The 24,980-nt window shown below is 46.4% G+C and overlaps 1 protein-coding gene across 1 annotated transcript in view; it reads left to right on the top strand.

The window, feature by feature from the left end:
* Window positions 1–24,980, top strand: part of SLIT3 (slit guidance ligand 3) — a 642,229-nt gene that overhangs the window by 98,552 nt on the left and 518,697 nt on the right. The window contains exon 4 of the mRNA XM_002710368.5: window positions 16,487–16,558. Within this exon, the coding sequence (XP_002710414.3) occupies window positions 16,487–16,558 (72 nt within the window). The remainder of the gene's footprint in view (window positions 1–16,486; window positions 16,559–24,980) is intronic.

Below are 24,980 nucleotides of genomic sequence, written 5' to 3'. Positions count from 1 at the left end.
TGACCATGTCCTGGTGAGAAGGCTTATAAGACAAGCCCGGGATGGCAAGTTGGTTTCTTTTCAGAGCCGTACTCACCATTTATGCTGCTGCTTGAAGGCAGTGAACCCAGCCTCATGAGACTGGTGTTAAAGGGCTCTGTCTGCTTACACCATGCCTCCCCCTCGAGCCCCACCTCCCATACACAGATTTGCCCCACTTCTCTGTTAGGCTGGACTGGGACCCTCTGGAGGGCTCCTCCAGCCATGCTGCCCTCCTCTCAGTCTCCCAGACAAGCCTTGGTTGGTCCCACCTGCTCACTGGGGCTTCCTGGATTTCCCTCTGCTGCTTTTCTCTTTCTGCACCTCCATATCCCCTAAAGGCCCTCATGGGAGCCTTTCACAGGCACTGCTTCTCATCCTCTTCTCCCCGGGAGCAGCACTGAGCATCTGCCTCCTGCCGCCTTGCCCTGGTAGCAAACTGCTTGTGCCGTCTTCTTCCCCGCAAGCACTCTATGAAGTGGAGGTTGTTCTCATGCTTGGTGCCAGGTACTGAGCACTTGCTTTCTATGAGGCAGGGTTCTAGGCTATCCGTGTTATCTCAGTGAGTCTTCATGGTTTCCTTAGGAGGGAAGTGTTTGTAATACAGTCTGAGTATCCCTTATCTGAAATGCTTGGTGCCAGAAGTATTTCAGATTTTGGATATTTCTCAGATTTTGGAATACTTGCATCTTGGAAATGGAACTCCAGTCCAAACAGAGTTCATTTATGTTTCACATACACCCTATACACATAGCTGGAAGGTAATTTTATGCAATATTTTTACTGTACCTGCATTGTGACCGTGATCTATATGAGGTCACATGGAATTTTCTACTTGAGGGATCATGTCAGTGCTCAAAAACTGCCAATTTGGGAGCATTTTGGATATTGGGGTTTTTGGATTAGGGGTGCTCGGTCTCTATTCCATGTAACAGGTGAGCATACCGACACATGGTGAGTTGTGTCAGTTGCCCTGGGTAGTGAATGACAGAGTCTCCCAGTGCTCTTGGCTGTGCTCTTACTGCCAAGTGTATGATGGCCTCTATACTCCCATCACTTGGCGTCCCTGCCTTCAGCCCACACCTGTGTTTTTCCCCAAGCTCCTGAGTCTGTCAGAGACATCACTGTTATGCCCATTGTCACAAGATAGGACACTTGAAGCAACCTTGATTCTGTTACTTGACAGATATTTATTATGCCATGAATCAGGCCCTATTTTTGGTGCTGAAGATATAGTCAGAATTGCACAAATCCTTGCCTACATGGAATTTATGGTGGGAGAAAACAGTAAACCAAATAACATAGTAAAATATATGGCTAGACAACTGCTCTAAATATATATAAAGCAGGGCACTAGGTCACAGTTTGTAGGGTTGGAGCCACCATTTTAATGGGAGGATGGAGGCAGAGTTCCTGGAAAGAGGGGAATTGAGCAGAGCCACAGCTTGAAGATGCTGTGCCCCACTGCCTGGACAGCTCATGCTGGACCCAAAGGTCCCCACTGTGAGATATTAAGGGGGTAGAAACTTAATCTGACTCTAGCATTTAGAGGTAGAGCTTTGGGCAGGTGACAGGCTTAGACAAGTTCATTAGGGTAGCGTTCCCATGACTGAATCCTGGTGGCTTTCTAAGAAGGGGGAGTGACCAGACTCTTATCTGACTCATGAAGTGGTCTCCTTCAGGTTTGCTCCCATTGGCTCTTGTATCCCTCCCTGCCCCCAGCTCATCCTGCAAGCCACTATTCCTACTAGCCTGCTTCATTCCAGACCTGTTCAGGAAGTTTCCATGACCATTGTTTAGTACAGTGTTTCTCAAATTCCAGTGACTTCTACACTCTTTTTATGTTTTTTTTTTTTATGTCAATCACTGAGATCCCTGTACTATTGCTGTTTATTATTTTCTTTAATTTGACTCTAAGTCAACTTTATTTTTCCTTAGCCTCTCCTTAAGTAATAGTGACCATGAGTGAGTTATACATTTTTGTAAGAACTTAAAAATTACGATTCAAATAAAGATGCATGTACATTTCTTCGTCCTCTGATATCTTGAGAAGTGTGATGACCACATCTTGGCACCCACTGGATGGGGCCTTCGTCCTACCAGTCTGGTCATCCCTCTCATTCTGCACGTAGCCAGTGCCTGGATCATGCTGGGACTCTCTGTCTTTGCACTGTCATTGAAAATCATTTTCCCATAGTTTTGCTCACACTACCCACTGAGCCTGGAAGACCCTACCCTTTCTCTTTGCACATCCTTCAAGACCTACCTCCTCCATGAGACCCCGGGGCCCTAGTCAGCTGTACCATCCTGCTTTGCTTAGAGTCCATGCCCATTGCCTGACCTTCCGGCTTGTGATGATTTCACTGCTGTTGATCTTACCAGTCTGGTTCACAAATACTTGATGTTTCACATAGCCTGCACCTGCCGGGCTTCTCGCCATCTACCCCCTGAGCATTTTCCAGCCTCCACTCAGTGTAGTAAAGTAGAGGTCATTTCTGTAGTGCTCCACCTCAGTGCCTTTGACCGTGTGTTCTTTCTGCCCCTCCTCTGTTTTCCATTCCCTGGCTCATTTCTTCTTTTCTTTCAAGGTGCAAATCTAATATTGCCTCCTCCAGGAAGCCATACAAGCTTCTCCCTCAGCTTTCTGTTTCCCCTCTTTCTTAGCACACATCACATATTCCTGTGGCTATCGATGAACTCATCTTTCTCCCCTATAGGATTCTCAGTTCCTTAAGGAGGGCCATGTTGGATTTTGTTGTCAGGGCATGACAGAGTGAGCACTTGGTAAACATTGAATTTCTTCAGTTATAGTTAAGTGAGGTGAGTTTTGCTGTTTCAACATGTCTGTAAGTAATCTGAGGGCAAATCTTGCCTTCTGCCTTTTTTTTTTTTGTCCTACATTGTAGACAAACAGTAAGTGCTTATTAAATTTATAATAAAAAGAGTTAACATAGTTATCTTTGTCCATCTGGGGTGCTACAGCAAAATATCATAGACTGAGTGGCTAAAAGATGACAGAAATTCATTGCTCATATTTCTGGACGCTAGAGGCCCAAGACCAAGGCACTAGCAGATTTGTGTCTGGTGAGGGCCCACCATCTGACGTGCTGTCCAGCCATGTCCTCACATTGTAGATGGGACAAGGCAGCTCTCCAGGGTCTCCTTAAGAAGGCGCCAAGCCCGTCATGAAGAATCCATCCTTGGGAACTAATCACTTCCCAAAGGCCCTTCCTGCTAACGCTATCAGCTTGGAGGTTAGAATCTCAATATATGATTTTTCAGCAAACACAACCATGCAGACCATAGCACAGAGAAAACACAGGAGATATCTAAAGTTGACAATGAAAAATAGTGCCAGATTAGATAGATGAGCATTTCTAAACTCTTCCGGCCTGATCCAGTTCTGAACACCAAACAAGTTGTGATTTAGGAGTGTATGTTTAAAGCTGCTGGTCTTGATTCAGCATTGAAAATATTTTATTCGTGTTAGGTAACTAGCCCTGTCCACCCTCCACCAGCTGTACTTCTGGAGATGATGTCTGATTCTTTTTGGGATGGAACTGGTTGTGTGTGTGTGTGCGTGTGTGCACTCATGCACAGTAGAGAGGGAGAGAGATAGTGGTCCAGAGGCCAACACACCTGGAATCTATTTGTGAGGCTCACTGGTTCAGTCCACAGCTTGGGCCATTCATTTATTTCTCACTAAGTGAACATCTGGGATTCAGTTTGAGACGCCAACAAGTTTGGATGGGATCTTGAAGTTGTGGTTGGGATGGGGAACTGCTTGCCTGAGGTGGGAGTAAGTGAAGTGAGCAGGGGGCTCTTAAACTGTTCTGCAGAGTTCGGTTCAAATGCAATAGCTGGAGGGTTGCGAAATCCTCCACGTGCTGGAAAAGCACTCAAGTAGACGGAATAAGCTAAGAAGGGTTCAATCAGATCAAAGCAATATTATAATCTGAAAAGCACCCCTTTTCCCCTTTCAGCCTGTTCCCCTTCCATTCTATAATTCTAATAATATCCAGGTATTTTTCTTTTCTAGGGAAAAAAACAATAAGAAAAAAATCTTGGGCCTGAACCAGGAAGGAAATGTTATGAGAAAGTAAAATTCTAATTAGATATAGATGAGAATTGGTCACAGATAATTACTCTACATTCTTTGGGCTCATGCCTGAGAAGGCTTAGAAGATCTTTTTTTTTGTTACTAGATATGTAGATTTATATCTAAATGCCTAGATAAACACAGAGAAGCTCATCATCATTAACAGATCTTGCAGAGTGCAAGTGGGTAGAACAAAAATGAACAAGAAATTTGTCATTCACAAGTTCGGAATGCCTGAATGTTTTGCCGTCAGGACTTTTTTTTTCTCTTCTCACTTTGAACTTACTCAGAACAGAAGAAAAGGCCAGTGTGTTCAAACAGGATCATTTTGAACACTACACTTCCAGGAAATTTGTGCTGAGTCGCACCTGCCCTCTGTGACAGCCGCTACCCAGAGTATTTCTCTTTCAATTTGCATCTGTCAGTTTCCTACCTGTGGGTCGAAGGGGTTGGAAATCCAGCTGAAGGGTCTAGAATAACCCAGAGAGGACAGAGACACTCAGGAGGGCCGAGCTCATGCCATCCTATTAAGAACATTGTTCTGGGGATTTTAAGGGAGAGAAAAAAAAATCCTCATGGATTTCAATCTTGTATTGTTGGGACCAGCCTGTGGATAATACAAGAGAACTTGAATGTGGCTGAGGAAACACACCTGCCCGAGTGGGCCAATCTCACAACTTAGGATCACCCTCGTCTAGTGGGCACTTGCTGCCCAGCAACCTTCCTGCACATCTGAGAAAGCTGCTTCTCACCTGCTCTTCTCAGTCATCAAACACTTCCTCCCCGCTCTCCAGTCACCAGCTGGCTTCCCTTTGCAGTGAGAAAATAGAAGGAGCTGAGAGGCCTCCACAGTCTCTCGCCGCCACACCTGGGCTACACTGTCCCCTGACCTCTATGCCTTCCCTGCTGTTGCAAAGCTGACCTGTCTGTGGCCCTGTCAAAGGCCATCGCCAGGCCTTTACCCTGGAACCCCCTGTTGTCTGTGCAGGAGCAGCACTCTAAGAATTTTCCTGTCATTCCCCGCAGCACCCATGGACTCTGTTTTTTAGAGCCTTCTCTTTAGCATATGAGTCTAAGCAAATCTCACTTTCAAAAAAATGAAAGCAACAAACTGCCTTGACCTCATATCCCCTCCTCCCTATCATCCCTGTTTTGTCCCCTTTACAGCAAAACATCTTAAAGTAATTGGTTTTCCTTGTTTTCTCTTGCTGCTGCTTTTTGAACTCCTCCAATTAATTGTTCAGGCCTGTCTCGGGACCAGGCTGTTCTTTCCAGGGTCAACAGCGAGCTCTGGCCTCCATCCTCACCTGTCTCCACCTCTCAGCAGTGCTGAGGCATCCTCTCCTTCCTCCTCCTGTTTCCCCTCATTCCTTGGAAGCCTTTCTTCCCTTGGTCTCCAGAGCTCCACTTCCTCTTCCTTTTCCTCCCACCATACTGGTGGTTCTCTTCTCCTCTGTCCAGTGTCTAATGGGTGGTTGAGCCCAGGACCCACTCCTTACTCTGCTTGCCTCCCTTGTCTCCATCACCCATGGTGACCACATCGTTGTGCCATCTTCATCTCTATCTTAATCTTGTTCTTGATTTATCTATCTAATTGTCTATTGTCTGTTTACCTCTACTTGGAGATTACATAATGTAATTTTAGATATAACATATACTCTATGTACTATAATAATATATAATGTATATATAGTATAGTATATATCATATCTGGTATGTCTAGTATATATTATATATTATTATATATAAAATTGTAAAACCTCCAAGTGTAGATAAACAGACAATAGACAATTGGATATATAAGCACCATATAAATAAAATCCATAGGATATATATTTATCATATTTAGTATCATATATAGTATGTATACTCTGTTCCCTGCCTCCCCTAACCCTGTTCCATCCTCCAGCATTTTCAATGCACTGGCCTAAGCCTCAGCATCTACCTTGACTTTTCCTTCTCTCATTCCTCACCACCAATCCATTAGTATATCTTGTTTGTGCCACCTTCAAGTTATTTCCAGAATGGGACTATTTCTTAACCCATCTGCAGCTCTCACTCTGGGTAGCAGGGTAGAGAAGGAAAGTGCATGTTTAGAGACATGGAGGCAGGGAAAGTAGCAAGACCAGGGCCTCTCAGAAGGATTTCGGGCGCGATTCTTGAGTCTGGAGAGCTGCCTTGTGTGCTGCCCCACTGTGAGGTGTAGGGTGCAGAGGTCACTGTGGGACTCTGCGCTTTGGTCCTCACAGGTGATCTTACTGCCTGAGTAGATTTGGCTGGCTCCGAGGACAAACATGACTCAGTTAAGTTGTTTGTCACTTGTTTCTGCAGTGTGTGTTTGTATGTGAATGTATGTGTGCATACGCATGTGCTTTCTTCTACCCTTCTGATTCCCTAGAGCCCGAGTCCTTGAGTACCGATGTGATTGCATGCACACTCCTCTGGGGAATGCCCAGAGACTCATGCTCTTGACTCTAGTCCTAGGTAAAGCCGTTTGTTGGCTATGGCCTCTGGGGTTCCCTGCATTATTCCACCAAAAATGACTTAGACTAGAAAGGTCGCCACCCTGGGACCTAGGGACCTTTGCTACCCTTTGGTTCAGTGTCTGCATTGCCAGGAGTTCTGCAGTGCAGCTGTCTAGACAGGATTGTTCCCCACCTCCCCTCCTCTTCTGCTGAAATCAAGGTCTTCTGGATGCAGGGATATTAGGGGCATATGGCAGCCACTGGGGCAGGGGTCAGAGGCAAGGCAGGATTAGGCCATAGGGGGGCTCTGCACTTCCTTAATAACCGTGTAATTGGAGGAAAATTGGTCCAATGTGAAGGGCAAGAAAGTTCAAAGGGGGGTGTTTGGGGGTCTTTCTGCTTGTTTTCTTTTCCTGCTGGGGTCCTGAGTTGGATCTCAGTAAGGGGAGATCCTGGGAAAGTACCAGAAATTTTCTAGAATGGCATATATAGGGCACCTACATAGGGCATTTCAAGGCACCTTTAAGGGCTGGCAGGGGCTGAGGACACAGTCAGAAAACTTTTGACTGGATGGACTTTTGGGTCTGAGAGAGAAACAAGGACAGAGGCTCTCGGGAAATGGCCAGAGATTTCTGACCTGTCCTGGTAGCAATGATTTCCTGAGCTCCTCAGAGCCTTGTTTGTAAGGCCAGCACTAGGCCTTGGACAGTAAGGCCGAGGGAGCACAAAGTCCGCTTCCTGGTCTGCCTTGACTCAGTTTCTCCATCTATAATATGGGCAAATGCTTTCTTGTTATTGGTCTCCTCACTGGGATTTTGGGCAACCTCCTGGTTAACCAAGCACCAAAGAGTTGAGGAATCAGAATGGCAGAAGAGGTTCAGATCGCAGGTTTTGGTGCCCAAGAGACTTCTGTACCACTGGAAACCATTATGCTTAGTGAAATAAGTCAGCCTCTAAACGACAGATGTTCCCGTTAATACAGAAATACCAAAAATGTATAGGAATGAAATGGGTCATTTTGGGATATGATTGTTGTTTTTAGCTCTTGTTTATAATCCTGTGGAACTGTGGTCTTCCTACTTTTTACTTTTTGAATATTATGATTAATTGCATATTAAGCCTGTGGATATAGAGTGGATTAAAATTACGGCTTTGCAAGAACTGATGGAGAGAGAGGAGGGGGAGCAGGGGAGTGAGGGACATGTAGTTGTCTTCTTGGAACTGTACCAATGAAAGGCATAAAATCTGTTCTTTTTATATTAATAAAACATTTTATAAAAAGACTTAGACTTATTTGTCAGGTTGGTGATTTGGGATAAGTTTTTTAAAAAAAACCTCTGTGCCTCAGTTTCCTTATCTAAAATGAAGATCGTTACAATGTCTACTTCCATATTCCCTTTAAGAGTGAAGTGAGTACGGCATATAAAACACCTTTCACTGCCCTTAGCCCGTGGCATATGTCCTATGTCAACATATGTAAGGAAGGACTGAAGGACAAAGCCAAAGAGGATTCTTACTGTTTTGATGTTTAAGGCATGTGGGTTATTAGGAGAGTCCTCACCAAGTATCCAAGTGTTCCTGTAGATTTCCCAGCTTGCTTTGCAATTAAATTTGTGCCACGTGACTAGTTGTGGCTAATAGTCTGGGAACAGAAGTGACCTGAGTCAGTGCTGGGTCAAGGAGGTGAGAGCTGGTGTCCTTCCCCGCTCTCTCTTGTCATAGCTGGTGTCCTTCCTCCCTCCCGTGGCTGCCACGTGTTCTCTGCAGCATCACCCAAGGTGGAACAAGCCCTTTTTGTGAGTATGAAGCACACGTTTGTTGTGTTAGCCCAGTGAGACCTTGGAGTTCATTTGTTACTGCCTTGCTGACCGATGCAATCATATGTGCAGGAAAAATCAATCTCCTGTATTTCTGCACTTTTAGGATATGTGGGGATGATGATAATGATAATAACAGTAGCTGTAGCCACTATCATTTATTGAGCCCTGGAGAAACACTGCAAAGCCCTTTGCAGATGTGAAACCACTCAGCCCTCTCAGGTATCCTGTGAGGTATGTAGTTTGCTATTACATAATAACTGTGTTCCTAAAATAATCTCTAAGTTATTTTTAAGAAGAGTTCTCGTAAACAACTTCAATGAGGAAAAAAAAAAACTACTCAGAGGCAAGGATTTTAGTTTTTGACAACAAAGTTAGTTTTCCTACAGAAATGTCAAAGATAGAGGCTTTTAATTGCTATTAGGACCTTTGAAAGTTGCAAACTAAAAATAACTGATTTTCAAATCTGGCAGCAGCCAACCTAAATGTCATTGAGCAAATGCTGAGTCGCATGGAGGGCAAAGCTCAGGTTGGCTTTTTCTCAACCATCACACCAAATTCTGGGTTGCTTCCTTAGTGCGATACAAAGGAAGCCCTGGCATAGCTCAGTAAAACTGTAAATCCCTCACTCTGCAAAGAGAGCCACAAAGCCAGACACCAGCATTCCCTCAACTGAAGTGACCACTCTATTGAGACTGCAGGCCACTAGGCTTTCTCGCCACACACATGGGGGCCCTACCCGATCAGGAGTGGTGCAAACCGAGCACCACCACAAATCAGGTTCCCTACTGAACTAAACACAGGACAACCAGTGTGCATTATGAAAATTTGCACAGCAGGAAAAAAGTCTGAGTTTGCTGGGGTTGACAGGTGGCCGAGCCAGCTGATGTGAGGCCCCCGAGTGTTTCAGTGAACAGTTGGTGAAAACAGCCCCAAATCGGGACTCTCTAGCTCTTTGCATGGCCCCAGGTTCAAGTTTTCTGGCTCTAATGTATTTGTATCCTCACTGGGGGACAGTGTCACTTCTGAACAGAGCTTTGAGGCCTGTGCAGTTTGGTTCTGCCCTTGTCCTGCCCTTGTCCTGAAATTTTCTGTCATTCCTTGGGCTTCCTGGCCTGAAAGCAGAGCTCTCTGGGAATCCTTGTGCCTCCCCATCTTCCATGAGGAGCAGCATGGTGCTTCTGCTCTGAATAACAGAGCCACTGTAGCTCTTGTTGCTTAGACACATGGCGGTTTCTGAGAGCACCAGTAGCAGACGGAGAAGGAATCCAGCCTGCCTAAGAAACTGCCTGGGGAAGGGGAACCAATTGAGTTCATTACTAAAGCAATCAGTCCCAGTGACCTTTCGGGGTTAGCACACTTGGACTGTCGGCCTCCCTTGGGCCCTAGCTGCAGCTGGACATCCCACACCTCCCGGAGAACAGGAAGGGCTTGCCGTGCTGTGGGCCATTCTGGGGCCCTTGAAGCCCCTCACTGCTGTCCTTCACCTGCAAGGGGAAGCAGTGAGCTCCACCCCCTGCTTGCCTAGCTGGTCAGTGTGGTGGCTGAGTGTTCGAGAAGCTTCTATAGCGTGCAGACAGGCCCTCTGAGGCTCCCGTTCACCTTCACCTAGGATGGCTCTCTGCACTTAGCCCGGGAAGTCTACTAATTCCTCAGGATCCCCTAACTGGCCATGCCTGCCTTTTAGTTCATTCACTGAAATTAAGACTCCCTTCTTAAGGCCCCTTGTGTGCCTGGCACTGTACAGGCTGCTGTTGGAACACAAAGTATGTGTCAGACGAATTCCCACCCTCATTGACCTTTGGAACCTAAGAGGATGAGACTCACTTGTTGGGTGATAAATCAAGACAGTTCATATGGAAGGGCTCAGTGACCTGTCATCATTGTACATGGTAGTTAGAGCACAGGCTTAGCTTCAGGTGCCTGAGTTCAAATCCCACTGCTGTGACATTGGTCAACTTTGAGCAACTACCTTAATCCTGTTAGACCTCCTTTTGCTTATTACTAGGACAGCACAGGTACTGGTCTCCTAGTATTTCTTTGGAAATTCCATGAGGTAGTGCCTGTAAAGTTCTTGGTATAGTGCTTGACTCATGATTTTAGTATTATTGACATTATTACTGGCTGCAGCTATTAGTTGTCAAAACACATTTGGGGGACATCAGTGGTAGAGAAATCCTTAATCTAAACGCACTGCCTTCTGTGTGGTGTCCTTCCCTTCCCTATACATTTCTTTAGTGATTGATGGTTTCAGCTGATTGGTTACCCAGGCTTGGGACCAGGAAGCAAGGGAGAGGACACTTTTATACCTCTGGTAGCTCCCTCATCCCTCAGATCCCATCACCATCCCCTGCTGATTATACTTCATGTCATCTCCTACACTCTGACGCTGCTCGCATTCTTAACCAGGTCCTCATACTCAGTACTCAGGAGCTCTTTACTCTTTTCTGGTCTCCTTGCCCCCAACTATACCCTCCTCAAAACTAGGTTTACTGCTACTGAGGAGAATCTTCAAAAATTCAAACCATTTGCTAATCTTTCTCTTGTGCAACACCTTTCAATGCCTTGTTTTTATTGTCTATAAAAAAACAGGTTCAAATCCTTTGTCATGACCCCACAAGACTGCTCATGATATGAACTCTAAATTCCTGTACACTGTGATATTGAGTGTTCTCAAATCACCTGCAGGCTCCAGCCATGCAACCCTGGCTAGGCCCCACTCCCAAATGGTCCTGGTTCTCCTAGCCCTCCAGTTAGGTGCACATCCTGACCTCTAGCTCTGGAAGGCTGAGTCCATGTTTCCTGAGTGTTGCACTTGTCTGACAAGGGTAAACTCAAAACCTCCCTCTTTGAGAAGCCTTCCCTTAGCTGGGATTGGGTTAGCTGCCTCTCTTCGGTACTCCCACAACACATTGGTTTATAAGGTGATGGGGCACTTTTTTGCTTTCATGACTATCTCTTCCAAGGTTACAGCATTTTTAAAGAAAAGAATTGAATCTTATTTGCCTATGTATATTTGTACTGGAAAAAGCCTGGAAAGATGGAAGAATAGATGGACAGATGCATGGATGAATGGATGGGTAAATGGTGGCCAGATGATTGGATAAATAAGTAATTGAATGTATAGGCGCTTGAATGGATGGAGTCCACAATTATATCTCATACCAGGTACATCCAGGAAGGCCTTCAATGGTTCCACAAACACAGGGCTCTGTTACTTGGAGTTTCACAGTTTAGTCTGGAAAACGTTATGACCTTGTAACTCAGCAGCCAGTGGGGGTTTGACCTTGCTTCTCCTGATTATTGCAGCAGGAAGGCTGAGAAGGAACTGTGATCTTCAAGGGATAAGGGACATCAGTGTGGACTATATCCTGTCATTGACCTGGCCCATATTCCATTTAGCAACCCCAGATCTGTCCTCCTTTGCATGTGACCCAGGAATCGAATCGTGGGTTTACTTGTGGTTTGAACTGCAGTCAGAGGTTTCCATCTCTGGTCCCAGAGTAACAGAAGCAGCAGACGGCACGAGCACACCCCAACCAGTAGCACCGTCTGCAGTCAGGCACTTACCTGTTTCTCCATCAGAACTGAACATTTCATTCTGTTCATTATCTGCATTCGTAGCAGCCCTGTAGGAAATGTACTTTATGCAATTCAGTGTCTTTGGTGGCTTTTCAAAGACCTTTCAGCTGATCTATTAACTAAGTAAATGTGAATAAGCATCGAGCTCCTTCCAATATAGAGAACCAGCATGCAAACAGCCCAAGCTGAAGTGGAAAGGCCCCAAGGCTTTCGGCAGCAGAGCCCAGCCCTGCCACCCCAGAATCCTTATTCAGAGTTTATGAAGCACCAGGCAGTGCACATTTGGCTAAATTTGGTTGCATTTTTATTTTTGTCCAGCCACAAATACTGGCAAAGAACTGAAAATGATTCCTTCCCTTCCGGGAGCCTCAGAGCCAAGCTGGTTTTATTTTTAGCTTCAACTCCGGTTTAGGGCTTTTACTACACTAAATACCCTACCCACTGCAGGCAGTGGTGGGTCGGATCTTAGGATTTTTGCCTAGACTGGAGTGTTGGTTGTCTGAATGCAACTCTTACCAGGCTTTGTACAGCTGTGACAATAGAGGGTGGATCCCGACAGACCCACATAGATCCAGTTCTTGCCTGGGGACCTCCATGAGAGCCCTTTGCAGGGAGGGCCCTGTTCCAGGGTGGGTCATTGTCTGGGCTGGGGTGGAGGCAGTGACAGCCTGGAATGAAGAGAAGAAAAGGGAAGGGGAAGGGAGCTTTCATGTATGGAAAGGCTTCAAGTCACATGGCGTCCAAGGCTCTGGGCTCAGACTGATGGGCTCAAATCTTCCTGCTTTCTCTTCTTAACAGTGCAGCTTTGTGGATGTGCTCAATCTCCTAGCCTGCTGGTCAAATTGGTACAGACATAGGGTGCAGGGTGAATGCCAGGGACAGGGAGAGGGGGGAAAAGGAGAGCTGTTGTTCAGTGTAGAGTTTCATTTTTGCAAGCTTAGAACATTTCTGGAGATTAGTTGTGCAACAAGGTGAAGTTATATACTTCACACTACTGAATCATCACACTTAAAAATTGTTAAGATGAGTGTGATGAGATGACCAACAAAAGTCATTTATCTGTACACTTGCATGCATTTCCTGGTATGTAGACCGTATTTCAATAAAATGCTTAAAAATTTGTTGAGATGGTAAATCGTGTGTGTTTTTTAACCTCAATTTAAAAACCACTGGAGTCAGGCCACTGTAGAGGCAGGCAGGGAATGAGAGCCTATCTTGTCCAATTTCCCAGTCGTTCTGCTCCTTGGCCTCCTTGTAGTTAGGAGTTGCCTGGACAGCATCCCCAACCACAGCAACCCACACGTGGCATGGGCCCCACAGGGCTGAGTGTCCTTTGTGAAATAGGGCTTATTAATAAGATCTTTTTTTTTTTTTTTTTTTTTTTTGGATAGGCAGAGTTAGACAGTGAGAGAGAGAGAGACAGAGAGAAAGGTCTTCCTTCCGTTGGTTCACCCCCCAAATGGCTGCCACGGCCGGCGAGCTGTACTGATCCGAAGCCAGGAGCCAGGTGCTTCCTCCTGTTCTCCCATGTGGGTGCAGGGGCCCAAGCATTGGGCCATCTTCTACTGTTTTCCCAGGCCACAGCAGAGAGCTGGACTGGAAGAGGAGCAACTGGGACTAGAACCTGGCGCCCATATGGGATGCCGGCACCGCAGGCAGAGGATTAACCAAATGAGCCACAGCGCCGGCCCCTATTAATAAGGTCTTAAATGCTCCCCTTTCAGAGGCTCTGCCCTTTTGGGCTTCCATCTTATCCTACATTTTTCTATTTTTTGTCTATTGACCTAGTGGGAGAAACACCAACAAAATTCCACTTAGGAATCTTGTATGTCTGGTGAGTGTTTTATGTGTGAGCATATATGTTTTCAGGGGCCAGAACTGGGGAAGAAGTTTACCATAGTTTACTTAGCTCTAAGATAGGTATAATAGGGTAATCCCAGGTAATGAGACATGATCATTTAATTCTTTATTTTTTATTATTTATTTATTTATTTATTTTGACAGGCAGAGTGGACAGTGAGAGAGAGACAGAGAGAAAGGTCTTCCTTTGCCATTGATTCACCCTCCAATGGCTAACACGGCTGGCGCGCTGAGGCCGGCGCACCGCACTGATCCAAAGGCAGGAGCCAGGTGCTTCTCCTGGTCTCCCATGGGGTGCAGGGCCCAAGCACTTGGGCCATCCTCCACTGTACTCCCTGGCCACAACAGGCGGAGGATTAGCCTAATGAGCCGCGGCGCCAGCTGATCATTTCATTCTAGCTAGAAAAAAACATTATCCAAGGTATAAACGGCCAGAAAGTTCTGGGGACTGAGAAGTATGTACTGTGTATTAATCAGCTTTTTGTCACTGTAACAAATACCCAGCACAAGTTATGTCTGAAGGAAGGAGGTTCATTTTGGTTCATGGTTTAGGAGGCTGGTGCGTGGTAGAACACGTGCAGAGGGAGGAACACATGGTGAGCTTGGAAACAGAGTCAGGAAGCACTTCTGTCCTATATCTACGTGGTCTCTCCTTAGAAAACCATTGTGATTCAGACTCTACCCTAGCAACCCAATCCAATTCAATCATTTTCCAAAACCCCACCCTCAGACACCATAATCGGATCAAGCCCTCACCCTCTTTAGTGACACTAACTTAGGACTTTGGGGTTTAAATAACTGGATGAGTTGGGGAGCCAAATCTTATTGAAACCACAGCAAGTGGTTTAGGGGTTCATGTGAAAAGGGAGAATTCCTTTTCACTGCTTACGCTGTGGGTGGATGCTGGGGCCGAGGGGCATGAAGCCAGCGTGGAACAGTGTCTCCCTCTTGGCCCAGCATCCTCATGAGAGCAGATATGATGGGGACCAAGCTCAAGGCCCCTTGGGAAGACAGTTGGCCACTTTTCTGTGACCTTTAGCATTGATCATGCCCAGGAGAGCTCAGATTGGCCATGTAGACCGCCATCCAAGGTGGACCATCTCTGCTGGGCTGGGTTTTGCCTCAGGCTGTATTTCACAGACACGATTCCCTGCCAGAGCCAACTTCTTCAGGCACTGTGGAAACTGCTGAGTCCTAACCATACTGTTAGAAGCCCAGGAAAAGGTTTACTTTTTACTTTCATTTAGTATCTAGAAGGATTAAAAGAATTTTTGGTTTGAAATGAACATATAATATTAACATATATATTTTAAAAAGTTTTTTTGACAGGCAGAGTGGACAGTAAGAGAGGTAGAGACAGAGAGAAAGGTCTTCCTTTACCATTGGTTCACTTTCTAATGGCCGCTGCGGCCAGCACACCACGTTGATCCAAAGCCAGGAGCCAGGTGCTTCTCCTGGTCTCCCATGCGGGTGCAGGGCCCAAGCACTTGGGCCATCCTCCACTGCACTCCCGGGCCACAGCAGAGAGCTGGCCTGGAAGAGGAGCGACCGGGACAGAATCCGGCGCCCCGACCGGGACTAGAACCCGGTGTGCCGGCGCCGCAAGGTGGAGGATTAGCCTATTGAGCCACGGTGCCGGCCAATATATTTTTAATATCAACCTACTTGTACAATATTGAGGGAGGGCATTTGATGCATTAAAATTCCATTTGGTATGCCCACATCCTAAATTATAGTGCCTGGGTTTGAGTCTTGGCTCTACTTCCAATCCAGTTTCCTGCCAATGCTCATCCTGGGAAGCAGCAGGTGATGCTTCAATTACATGGGCCCCTGCCACCCACATGGGAGATGTGGACTGAATTTCTGGCTCCTAACTTTGACCTGCACCAACCCTGGCTGCTGTGGGCAGTTGAGAAGTAAACCAGTGGATGAAAGACCTCTCTCTCTCCCTTTCGTTCTCTCTCTCTCTCCCTTCTTCCCTCTCTCTTTGCCTTTCAAATAAATACACAAAATTTTTAAATGTTTATAATACTAAAACCATTTTTATGGAGACAACAGCTAACAAAGGTAAACAGGCTGTGGATCCATGGAAGGCATAACGCAGCCCTGCTGTGGTCTTGAGAGCCGGGATGGCAGGGATTGCATTGGGTCCTCGGCCTGTCCTGATCTGTCTTGCCTTCTGCTCTGTTGCTATAGCAACTGTTATCTGCTCCCACCACCACCATTCATGATCTAGAATATTTCCCCTGCTATTTTAGTTATTCTTTTAGGGGTGTATTTCATAGTCCAGTTCCATTACTTGGTAATAGGTACCTGGAACTCATTATTGAGAGAGTTTCAAAAGCCTTGTCTGGGACCCAGGGGAAAGAAGCTTGCAATTGATTAGTGATGTCTGTCCTGGAAGCATTTTGGAGGAGTGGCTTCCCAGTGCACTGCTGTGTTTTTCCTGACATCCCCAACTTGACTGCATGCCTTGCCAAGATGGAATATGCCTTACACATGTCGAGCATCCCATATTTAAAGATCTAGAGAGTATCTTAATACCTGTTGATTGATTGATTGATTGATTGAAGCAGTGTCTGTGAATGCATTTGATCTGATTTAACGTCTCCTTGACATCCTTTCCTTCTTCCTTTCCTGTTTAGGCGTCTGAACAAGAATAAGCTCCAAGTCCTTCCAGAATTGCTTTTCCAGAGCAATCCGAAGCTCACCAGACTGTGAGTAGAGTTGACTTATTTCTCTGCCTTGTGCCTTGCCTGGCCTAAGCAATGTAGAGGATGTGGTTGCCTTAGTGTGGGGAGTCCTGTGCCATGTGGAGCTTGGCAGTTGGGCTCTGGCATGGAGACTTGGAGTGGGGCTTGTATATGGTGTGCTCCACTGAGCCCTCTAGACCTGACTTCCTCTGGAGGTCGGTGGTTTAAATGGCTGTTGCTTGCATTGGTGGATCATTCCCTTGCAAGGAGAGAGGGAACTCTCCCTTCTGGCTTGGGTCTGAAGTTACTTCATGGCAATGCCCTGAGGGACAGGAAGTTAAGGTAAGCGTTTTACAAGAAGCTGCTGGTGGTCTCAGAGGGTAGTGATTTGCACTAACATTTCAACCGCACTGTGTTGCTCCCTGGAACAGCCCTTGCCCCTTACCTCTTCCTGCCACTGCCAGTCTGGGAACTGCAGGTCTGGAGGGCTGTGCTTCGGTGGAAAAGGAAGAAACACCTTGAATTTTGCTTTCTCTTCCAAACAGTCCAGGATATAGTGTGGGAGAAGAGTTAGAGATCCGTCTGTGCACTGATTCACTGTGAGAGTGTGGGAACTCAGGAGCTGGGTATGCACACTGGGATAGAGACTGTGGTTGACTTACTGTGAGTGTGAGGCAAATGCATGACTGGCACAGACCAGCCCATTAGCATGACTCTGAAATCCTGCTAGTGGGGACAAGTGTAGATCATGGGGTGAATTGGTTGGCCCAAGGCTCAACTTTCTGAATGGAGTGACACAGAGAGATTTATAGCCTGGCTGGGGGGACCCCAACATCACTGGGGAGGCTCCAACCTTGTGGCCACCATTCTCATTCTCCATGGCTGTGTTTAATGCCTACTTATGCAATCAAACAATGCATGTAGGCGCTGGGATAAACTGGAAAATAGGAAACACATGTCAGTTTGTGCATTTAAGAGTGAACTCTGAATTAGGAACATATATTTATATATGTCATACATACACACACAGAGACTGTATACATCAATGTATTTTCAAAGGGCACTTTGTTGAAACAAGAGTAGCCAAGAATTGGCTGATACTCTGGGGAACAGCAGTCTTGTTGGCTTTTCTAGGACACACCTGTGCTTTGTCAAGGTCTCCTCGTGCTGTGCACACAATTTCTCTGGCTCAGTCCACCTAGCTGACTTTGCTAAAGATGGGGGAAGGATATGCCCCTACCCCTCTCCTCTTCCAGCCTTGACCCACCTGAATGGACACAAGACTGGAGGAAGTGCTTGTTGTTCAGCAGCTGAGTCTCTGTCAGCGCTGGGTAAGCAATACCAAGTGGGCACACCACAAACAGCCCCAGTTCTGAACTTCCCCTTCCCTGCAAAGCTCTCTCCTAAAGGCTCACCTATCAGCCATTCCTCCACCCAGCACTGGAGTGTGCCTCTTTCACCAGCTGTTATCGAAGTGCTGCAGACGAGCACATGCTGTTGGATCTCAGGTTCACTTTCTCAGTGCAGTTTCCGTGGGGCTGGGGCAGCTGGACAGCTTTGAGTGGTGGTCTCTGAGTATTCCAGATGCTGCAGGATGTAGAGTGGGCTGGTTCTTGCTCATGGAAGCCTCTTCGTGCCATAAGGTGATGTCCATGTTGTTCAGAGCTGGTCAGGCAGTGGTGTTCCTAACAGATCTCTGAGATGCTGCGGACCAGGTATGGACGTGTGGGAAACCCCTGGATTTGGTCCTAACTGCTGCCTTCTAACTGAGAGAGCCTGGGATACTCACTGTCCCTCTTGTGCCTAAACAGCCTCATCAGTGAAGGGAGGTGCTTCCTCCTCCCTCTGCCTGTCCCACAAATGTGCTCTAAGTATCCAGTGAGATACAGATGTGCCTATGTGTTTTCTAGGGTTTAAAGGACTGTGGGGGTGTATGCACCAGGGTAGCTTTGGTTACTCCTACAATTCCCATCCTTACAATCTCAGTCTCTGATCTCCTTCCTCCACAAGCCTGAAGAGGCTAGGAGTTGCTGTGAACATTGAGATAAATTACATTGAGCGTTTGCTTCCAGCCAGAGAGCTGCAGCTGCAAAGGCCGGGACAATGTTCAACTCATTTTGGTATTTGTCCCTCTTTGCGTCCCTCACTAGACACAAAGGTTGGCACACATCAACACATCAGTGATGGCTGAATGGGTAGATGAAAAAGTGAATGATGTAGACCCAAGGATATAGACAGTGCTCTCAAGGAGCTTTGATTCTTTCATCCACCATTCATTCATTTATCAACTCATTCATTCGTTCACCTCTCCCCTGGGGGATCTCCTCCGGCCAGGTCTCTGTGCTGGATATGGAGCTGTAGACCTGAAACATCCCTGGCTTCCCATGTGCCTTCTCATGACGTGTTTTGAATGGCTGCCAAAAAACTGAGAGCTAAATATAATTTTTTTATTAAAGAAGCTATATTAACCCAGGTATGGGCTATAATCAGCAATCCCTTTTTCTCTTTGGGCTTGATCTTTGATTATTCTTAATGGCCCTATTATGTCTTTGTCTTATTTTGTCAGCCACTCGAGGGCCTTTTTGGAAGTAAATGGGGTACAAATTAGAAATCAATAAATGTGCAATCAGGAGTGTGTGTACATATGCCACTGGCTCTGCTTTAAAAGAGCACAGCATCTCAACAGACACAGCAAGCCATTTCTCAGGGAATTCTAAATGTGGATTCTGTGTGGCTGACTACTCTGTAGGAAGCTATGCGGGATAGAAAGGAATTCTGGACATCCTTTCTCTTTTATTATTAGACTTATGGGCAATACCGCTTAATAGTCAATGTTTATCCAAAGAATACCTTCTGCAAAGACAGTGGTCATGTAATAGACATTTTTATAGTACTAATGAGAAAGAAAATAGTATTTAATATCAACCTACAATATGATAATGCTATTTAATATTTAATTAATATTTAATATCAACCTATATTATTATAATACTACTAAATTATGATACTACTAACTAGCAAGGGAAAGAAATGTGACTAAACTTCATTTAGCCCAAAGAAGAAATACTCATCTAACAGTCCAAGTAACTGAAAAATCCAGTGGTCGTTATGGCTTCAGGAACAACTGGATCCAGGGCTCAGTTGTATCAAAGGACTTCATTTTGGTGTCTCCTTCCTGTGGAACAGTGGACATGATGGCAAACAAAGCAGAAGACCCACAGAGCCTTAAGATAGTAATCCTCGTTGACAGTGAGCTCATCAGCAGTCCTGGAGAGCTGCACGTGGATTCCCGGTCCTCACTTGGTCACATGCCCATGCGCCAGTGAACTGTTTTTGCAATGAGGTTGCCAATGAGGTTATTGACAATGGTTGATTAAGTTTGGGTCATGTGTCACCTCACTCATTTGGGGATGAAGGTATGCAGGGTATGTGTTCATCCCTCTGGATTGGGACATGGGTTCCCCATAAGAAAGAGTAATTCTGTTATCAGAAGACAGGGGAAGGACTGCCATATGCCCAAACACCAGATATCTACAGGTTTGTTGAGCATCTACACCATGCAGTACCTTGAACTTCAGATGAGTGCTTTGGATCCTTACACATAACACTTTAAGATAATAACGCTAGCAAACATGTTGAGTGCCAGGTGCTATTCTGAGCACCTTACATCTCTTAACTCATGTGATTCTCCTAAGAACTCTGTGGGGTGAGCACTATGGTCAATGCTGTCCTGTGGGTGTGAGATTGAGGCTGAAAGACTTAAACATCCTGCCCAATAACGTGCGACTGCTGAGTGGTAGAACTTGTATCAATTCAGGTCACCTGACTTCAGAATCTGTATGGTCTCTACTGTGAGTCCCCAGCCTAAAGCTCAGTGAATGCTTCCACTTTTTTTTAAAAAAGATTTTATTTATTTATTTGAGAGGTAGAGTTACAGACAATGAGAGGGAGAGACAGAGAGAAAGGTCTTTCACCTGCTGGTTCACTCCCCAAATGGCCACAGCATCCAGAGCTGGGATGATCTAGTCAGGAGCTAGGAGCTTCTTCTGGGTCCCCAACGTGGATACAGGGGCCCATCTTCCAGTGCCTTCCCAGGCCACAGTGGAGAGCTGGAATGGAAGAAGAGCAGCTGGGACACGAACATGCACCCATATGGGATGTTGGTGCTGCAGGCAGAGGCTTAGCCTACTATGCCACAGCACTGGCCCCCTCCCATTTTTTTAAATGAATAAACTAGGGGTGGTCAGTGTTGTGGTTTAGTGGCTACCTACAATGCCAGCATCTCATATAGCCAACAGTTAGTGTCCTGACTGCTCCACTTCCAATCCAGCTCCCTGCTAATGGCCTGGGAAAAGCAGCAGAAGATAGCCCAAGTGTTTGGGCCCCTTCCATATGGGAGACCTGGATGAAGCTCCTGGATCCTGGCTTCAGCCTGTCTTAGCCTTGGCTGTTGTGGCCCTCTGGGGAGTGACCCAGTGGATGGAAGATCTTTCTCTCTCTGTCTCTCCCTTTCTCTCTGTAACTCTGAATTTCAAACAAATAAACAAAGCTTTAAAAATAAAATAAACGAGTAAACTGAAGCTCAGAGAGTTTGAATCACTTGCCTGTATATCCCATGTACTAAGAAGCAGCACTTAGCACTTGACTTGCTTGCTCAAATCCAACCTTCCCATCAATGTGAAAGGAGTGATTATTAAATCTACTTCTAAAGCTTGGAAGTTATCTAACCTACCATGGCTGTGTAGCCAGGAGTCAAGGGAACTGGGGCTGCATTCCCATCTGTGTCTCTGCAGAGTTTTCAGCCATCCCACACAGCCAGGCACACTACTGAGGACAGCTGGGATTGGGCAGAAAAGATCTGCTAATAGCTTCGTGGTAGATCTGAGTGCTTTTCTCAGGCCTTTGCTGGTTACCCAACCCCTATCCTCCTCTAGGTCCAGCTCTGTCTGATTCATGCTGTGTGTGTGGTGGCAAGTCTGCCCTGTACTCTGTTCACAAGTGCTTAGAGCAAGGCTGGTAGCCACCTAGTGTTAGGAAGTCTCCTGAGCATTAGGTAATATTGCTTGGTCTACAGAGTACCCAGCAAGGCCTCTGCTGTGCTGCCTCCTGGTCTGAGGTCCATGATGAGGCTACCAAGTGTAGGGACTATGCTTCTGGTCCTTGTAGGAGCCCTTAGCCCCCTGACTCAGGGAAAGGAAGAGGCAATGAAGTGAAAGGGTCAAAGGGTGCTTGCTGTATGCTGTGTGGCCTTAGGCAAATTCTTTAATCTCTGCAGGTCTCAGGTCCTTCATCAGTAAAACAGACAAAAAGGGAACCTACCTATGTCTATTGCGAGGATAAATGGAAAGCAGCCATGGGCATTAGGCACTGACTACAGCACATAGTAGGTGCGCAGTGAAAGGTGCCTGTAGTTAACCTTTGCCAGCTGGCTGCTGAGAGTACAGTCTACACTGCAGCTGTGAGGTCTGTGGAGCAAACATTTCAGTACCTAAGTCTCCAAGACAGATGAGGGTTGAAGGAGCAGATAGAGGGAGGAGACTTGGGTCCTCAAACTGGCTTTGTTCCCCATCCCCCACCTTCCTCACCCCTCCCTGCCAAAGCTGTGTGGCCCTAGGCACGTTACTTTACCTCTCTGGCCTTCAGTTCTGTCATCTAGAGAGGACAGGATGGAGCAGTCCACGGTCCACAGGCTATTGGTTTCCTCTTTTTCACCTACACATGGGAGAGCACAAAGTTCCTGGCTATTTAAATGCAGAGTGGTAATGTTGCCAGGAATTCCTTAGAAGGAGCAGAAGACAAGGTGAAAACAGTGATTAAAAACCCTCTGCATTCCACTGGATTAGGGAGCTTTGGAGGGGCCCGAGGGACACAGCTGGTTTTGAGTTTGTCACGTGAGGATGAGCAGATCACTGGGGTCCTGCTGGTCCACCTCTGCTAGGTTCAGGTCAAGGACTCTGTTCAATGTTCGCTGATGGCTTAAACCCCATAGCTGCAGTGGCAGTGGTGCTGGTGGCTCTTCGGAGTCTAATTATTCTCCAGTCTGTTCTACTAGGTATTTGACAGCTTGAAAAAAAAATGCCACCAGGGTTAAACCTGCTGTCGCTCACCTGGGGCAATGGAGTTACAACAGACTTGGGAAGTTAATCCCCAGGCAGCCGAAAACAATATGAAATGTGGCCAAGCAATTGTGCTGCAAGTCATGGGGCTGGGGTGTTATCTTGGTGAAACAGCTTCCCTTTCCACTGAGTTCAAGGCTGTTGGACTGCAGTTTCCAGAAAACCTGCTTCCAGGGAGGAGGCCTCCCTGAACTCTCCTTGCCGCTAGTTTGCACCTCTTCCCTTCTGCTGATGTCTGCTCTGTCGCTGCTGCTATGTTTGTTTACCTGCTCTGGATTCCCCCCAAAAACTGGAAGCTGCATTCAGATGTCTCTTTAAGGCAGTCCAATGATCCAGCAAAGTATGGGACCCAGATTCAGATCCTGCTTTCTGCCAATGCTGGGCAAGTGGCTTCAGATGTTTCCATCTCACATCCGTTAACTACGTGTGGGGATAATAATCACAGCTGCTGTGTCCGTGTGCTGGGGGCTTAACCGCAAACTGAGTGGCTTCACGACAAATTACCTTCTTGTGGTCTAGAGGTAGAAAGTCCAAGATGAAGGTGCTGGCCTGACTCGTCCCTCTGTAGGGTTTTCTCCTTGGCTGGCAGGTGGCCGCCCTCTTCATGTGGTCACTCCCCTATGCAACTGCACGCCTGTTCCCTCCCTCTTGTGAGGATGTCAGTAAGGCTCCATCCTAATGACCTTACTTGAGCTAATTCATCTCTTCAAAGAGCTGATCCCACTTCTAGTTGCTTTCTGAGGCTCTGAGGCTCTGAGGACTGGGGCTCCATCATATGAATTAGGGTAAGGAGCCCAATCCAGCTCTCATCGCAAGTGTGTCTGGTATATTTGGTATGGGTCCGATGCTTTGTGCAGAGCTTCATGTATGTTCTCTCATGCAATCTCTGGTTTAGGAGGTAGGTATGATATCATCCCCATTTTACAGGGAAAGAAGAAGAGTCTTAGAGATTTAGGTGCCAGGTCACAGAGCTAGTAACTGGCAGTCACCACGGGTAAACCCAAGCTTGCCTGGCTCGAGCCCCATTCCTACCCATGATTTCTATTCTCGTTATGAGGAGTTAGAAACTAGTTAACATGCCAGGTGCCTAGTAGAAGCTCAGTGAGTGCTAATTGCTTTACCTCTTTGAAACTGTAACTGAGCACAGACCTGCTGAATGACAAGAGCCCTGTCCCTCTGGGTAGCTCCTTCTGCTACTCATAGATCCTGTTGCAGCCACCTTAGGCTCCCAATTCAACACTAAACTTTAAAACATAACTACATGCAATATGTGTCTCTATAAAACTCTGCATTGATGTGAAACAGTGCTATAAAAGTGAAAAACCAGTGGAGCAAACAAAAACCATACTACCCAATTTTCCAGCAGAGTTGTTGTCTGATGTGGTGAAGTGATAATAGGAGGATGGGAACACCAATCTGTCATGATGGTGGGGCCCTCAGAGCCTGCCCATCTGCCTGGAGCTCCATCCCTGAGACCTGTTGCCCTACTGTGCTGGCCCAGCCTTGACAGTGAGACCAGACTCCCCTTTGCAGTCTTGGCAGATTATGCACTTGCATAGCACCCAAGGCTCATGGAAAATATCCCTGTCCTTCCTGCCTTCCTTCTCCTTTTAGCATGTTGCATTGGCTGTGAGTTTCACCATGCACTTGAAGACGGGTTTGCTTTAATCTGCATGTGTACAGATAATGGATTACAGTGGGTACCATGTCACTCTTGGGATTTCTGTTTTGTGTGACTTGCCCTCTCCCTGTGAAAGTGCAAGCCAGAGGCAAGAGAGAAGGCATGAAAAGTGTCTTTTCTTAGCAGAGCTCTCCAGCTAAGCACAGGTGCCTGTGGACTTACCCGTAGTGTTCATTATGAAGCTAATATTTTGAGTCACCTTACATTTTAGAATTTTGGAATTGAGCTGTGTCTGGGCCAGCACTGCTGGAACCCGACTGTGCATTGGAATCCTTGGGGATCTTTTCCCACTGTGGGTTCTGGTTTCACAGCACTGCACTGGGACCTAGAGTCAGCATTTCTAACAGCCCCACTGTGCTGCTGCTGAACTAGGAGCACACTTTTCAGGACAAGTCTCCAGGCTATAGTTGATTCTCAGACTTCACATAGAGAAAGAAATCATTTTCAGTACTAGTTAAATTACTGCCTCCCTGGCCATGCACCCCAGAAGTCCGATTCATTAAATCTGGGATGGACCTAGGGGTCTTGTAAATAGGCACCCTAGGTGATTTAGCTGTGTTTCACCCTTGGGGCATACTTGAAGAATCTCCAATCTCATAGAGCCCCTATTATTTTATAGATTTTCTGTTGGACGCTTCACTGTGTGCTG

This window comes from Oryctolagus cuniculus, chromosome 6 (genome assembly GCF_964237555.1).
Source record: "Oryctolagus cuniculus chromosome 6, mOryCun1.1, whole genome shotgun sequence".
In the NCBI taxonomy this organism is placed as follows: Eukaryota; Metazoa; Chordata; class Mammalia; order Lagomorpha; family Leporidae; genus Oryctolagus; species Oryctolagus cuniculus.
This window is presented reverse-complemented; position numbering and strand designations above follow the sequence as displayed.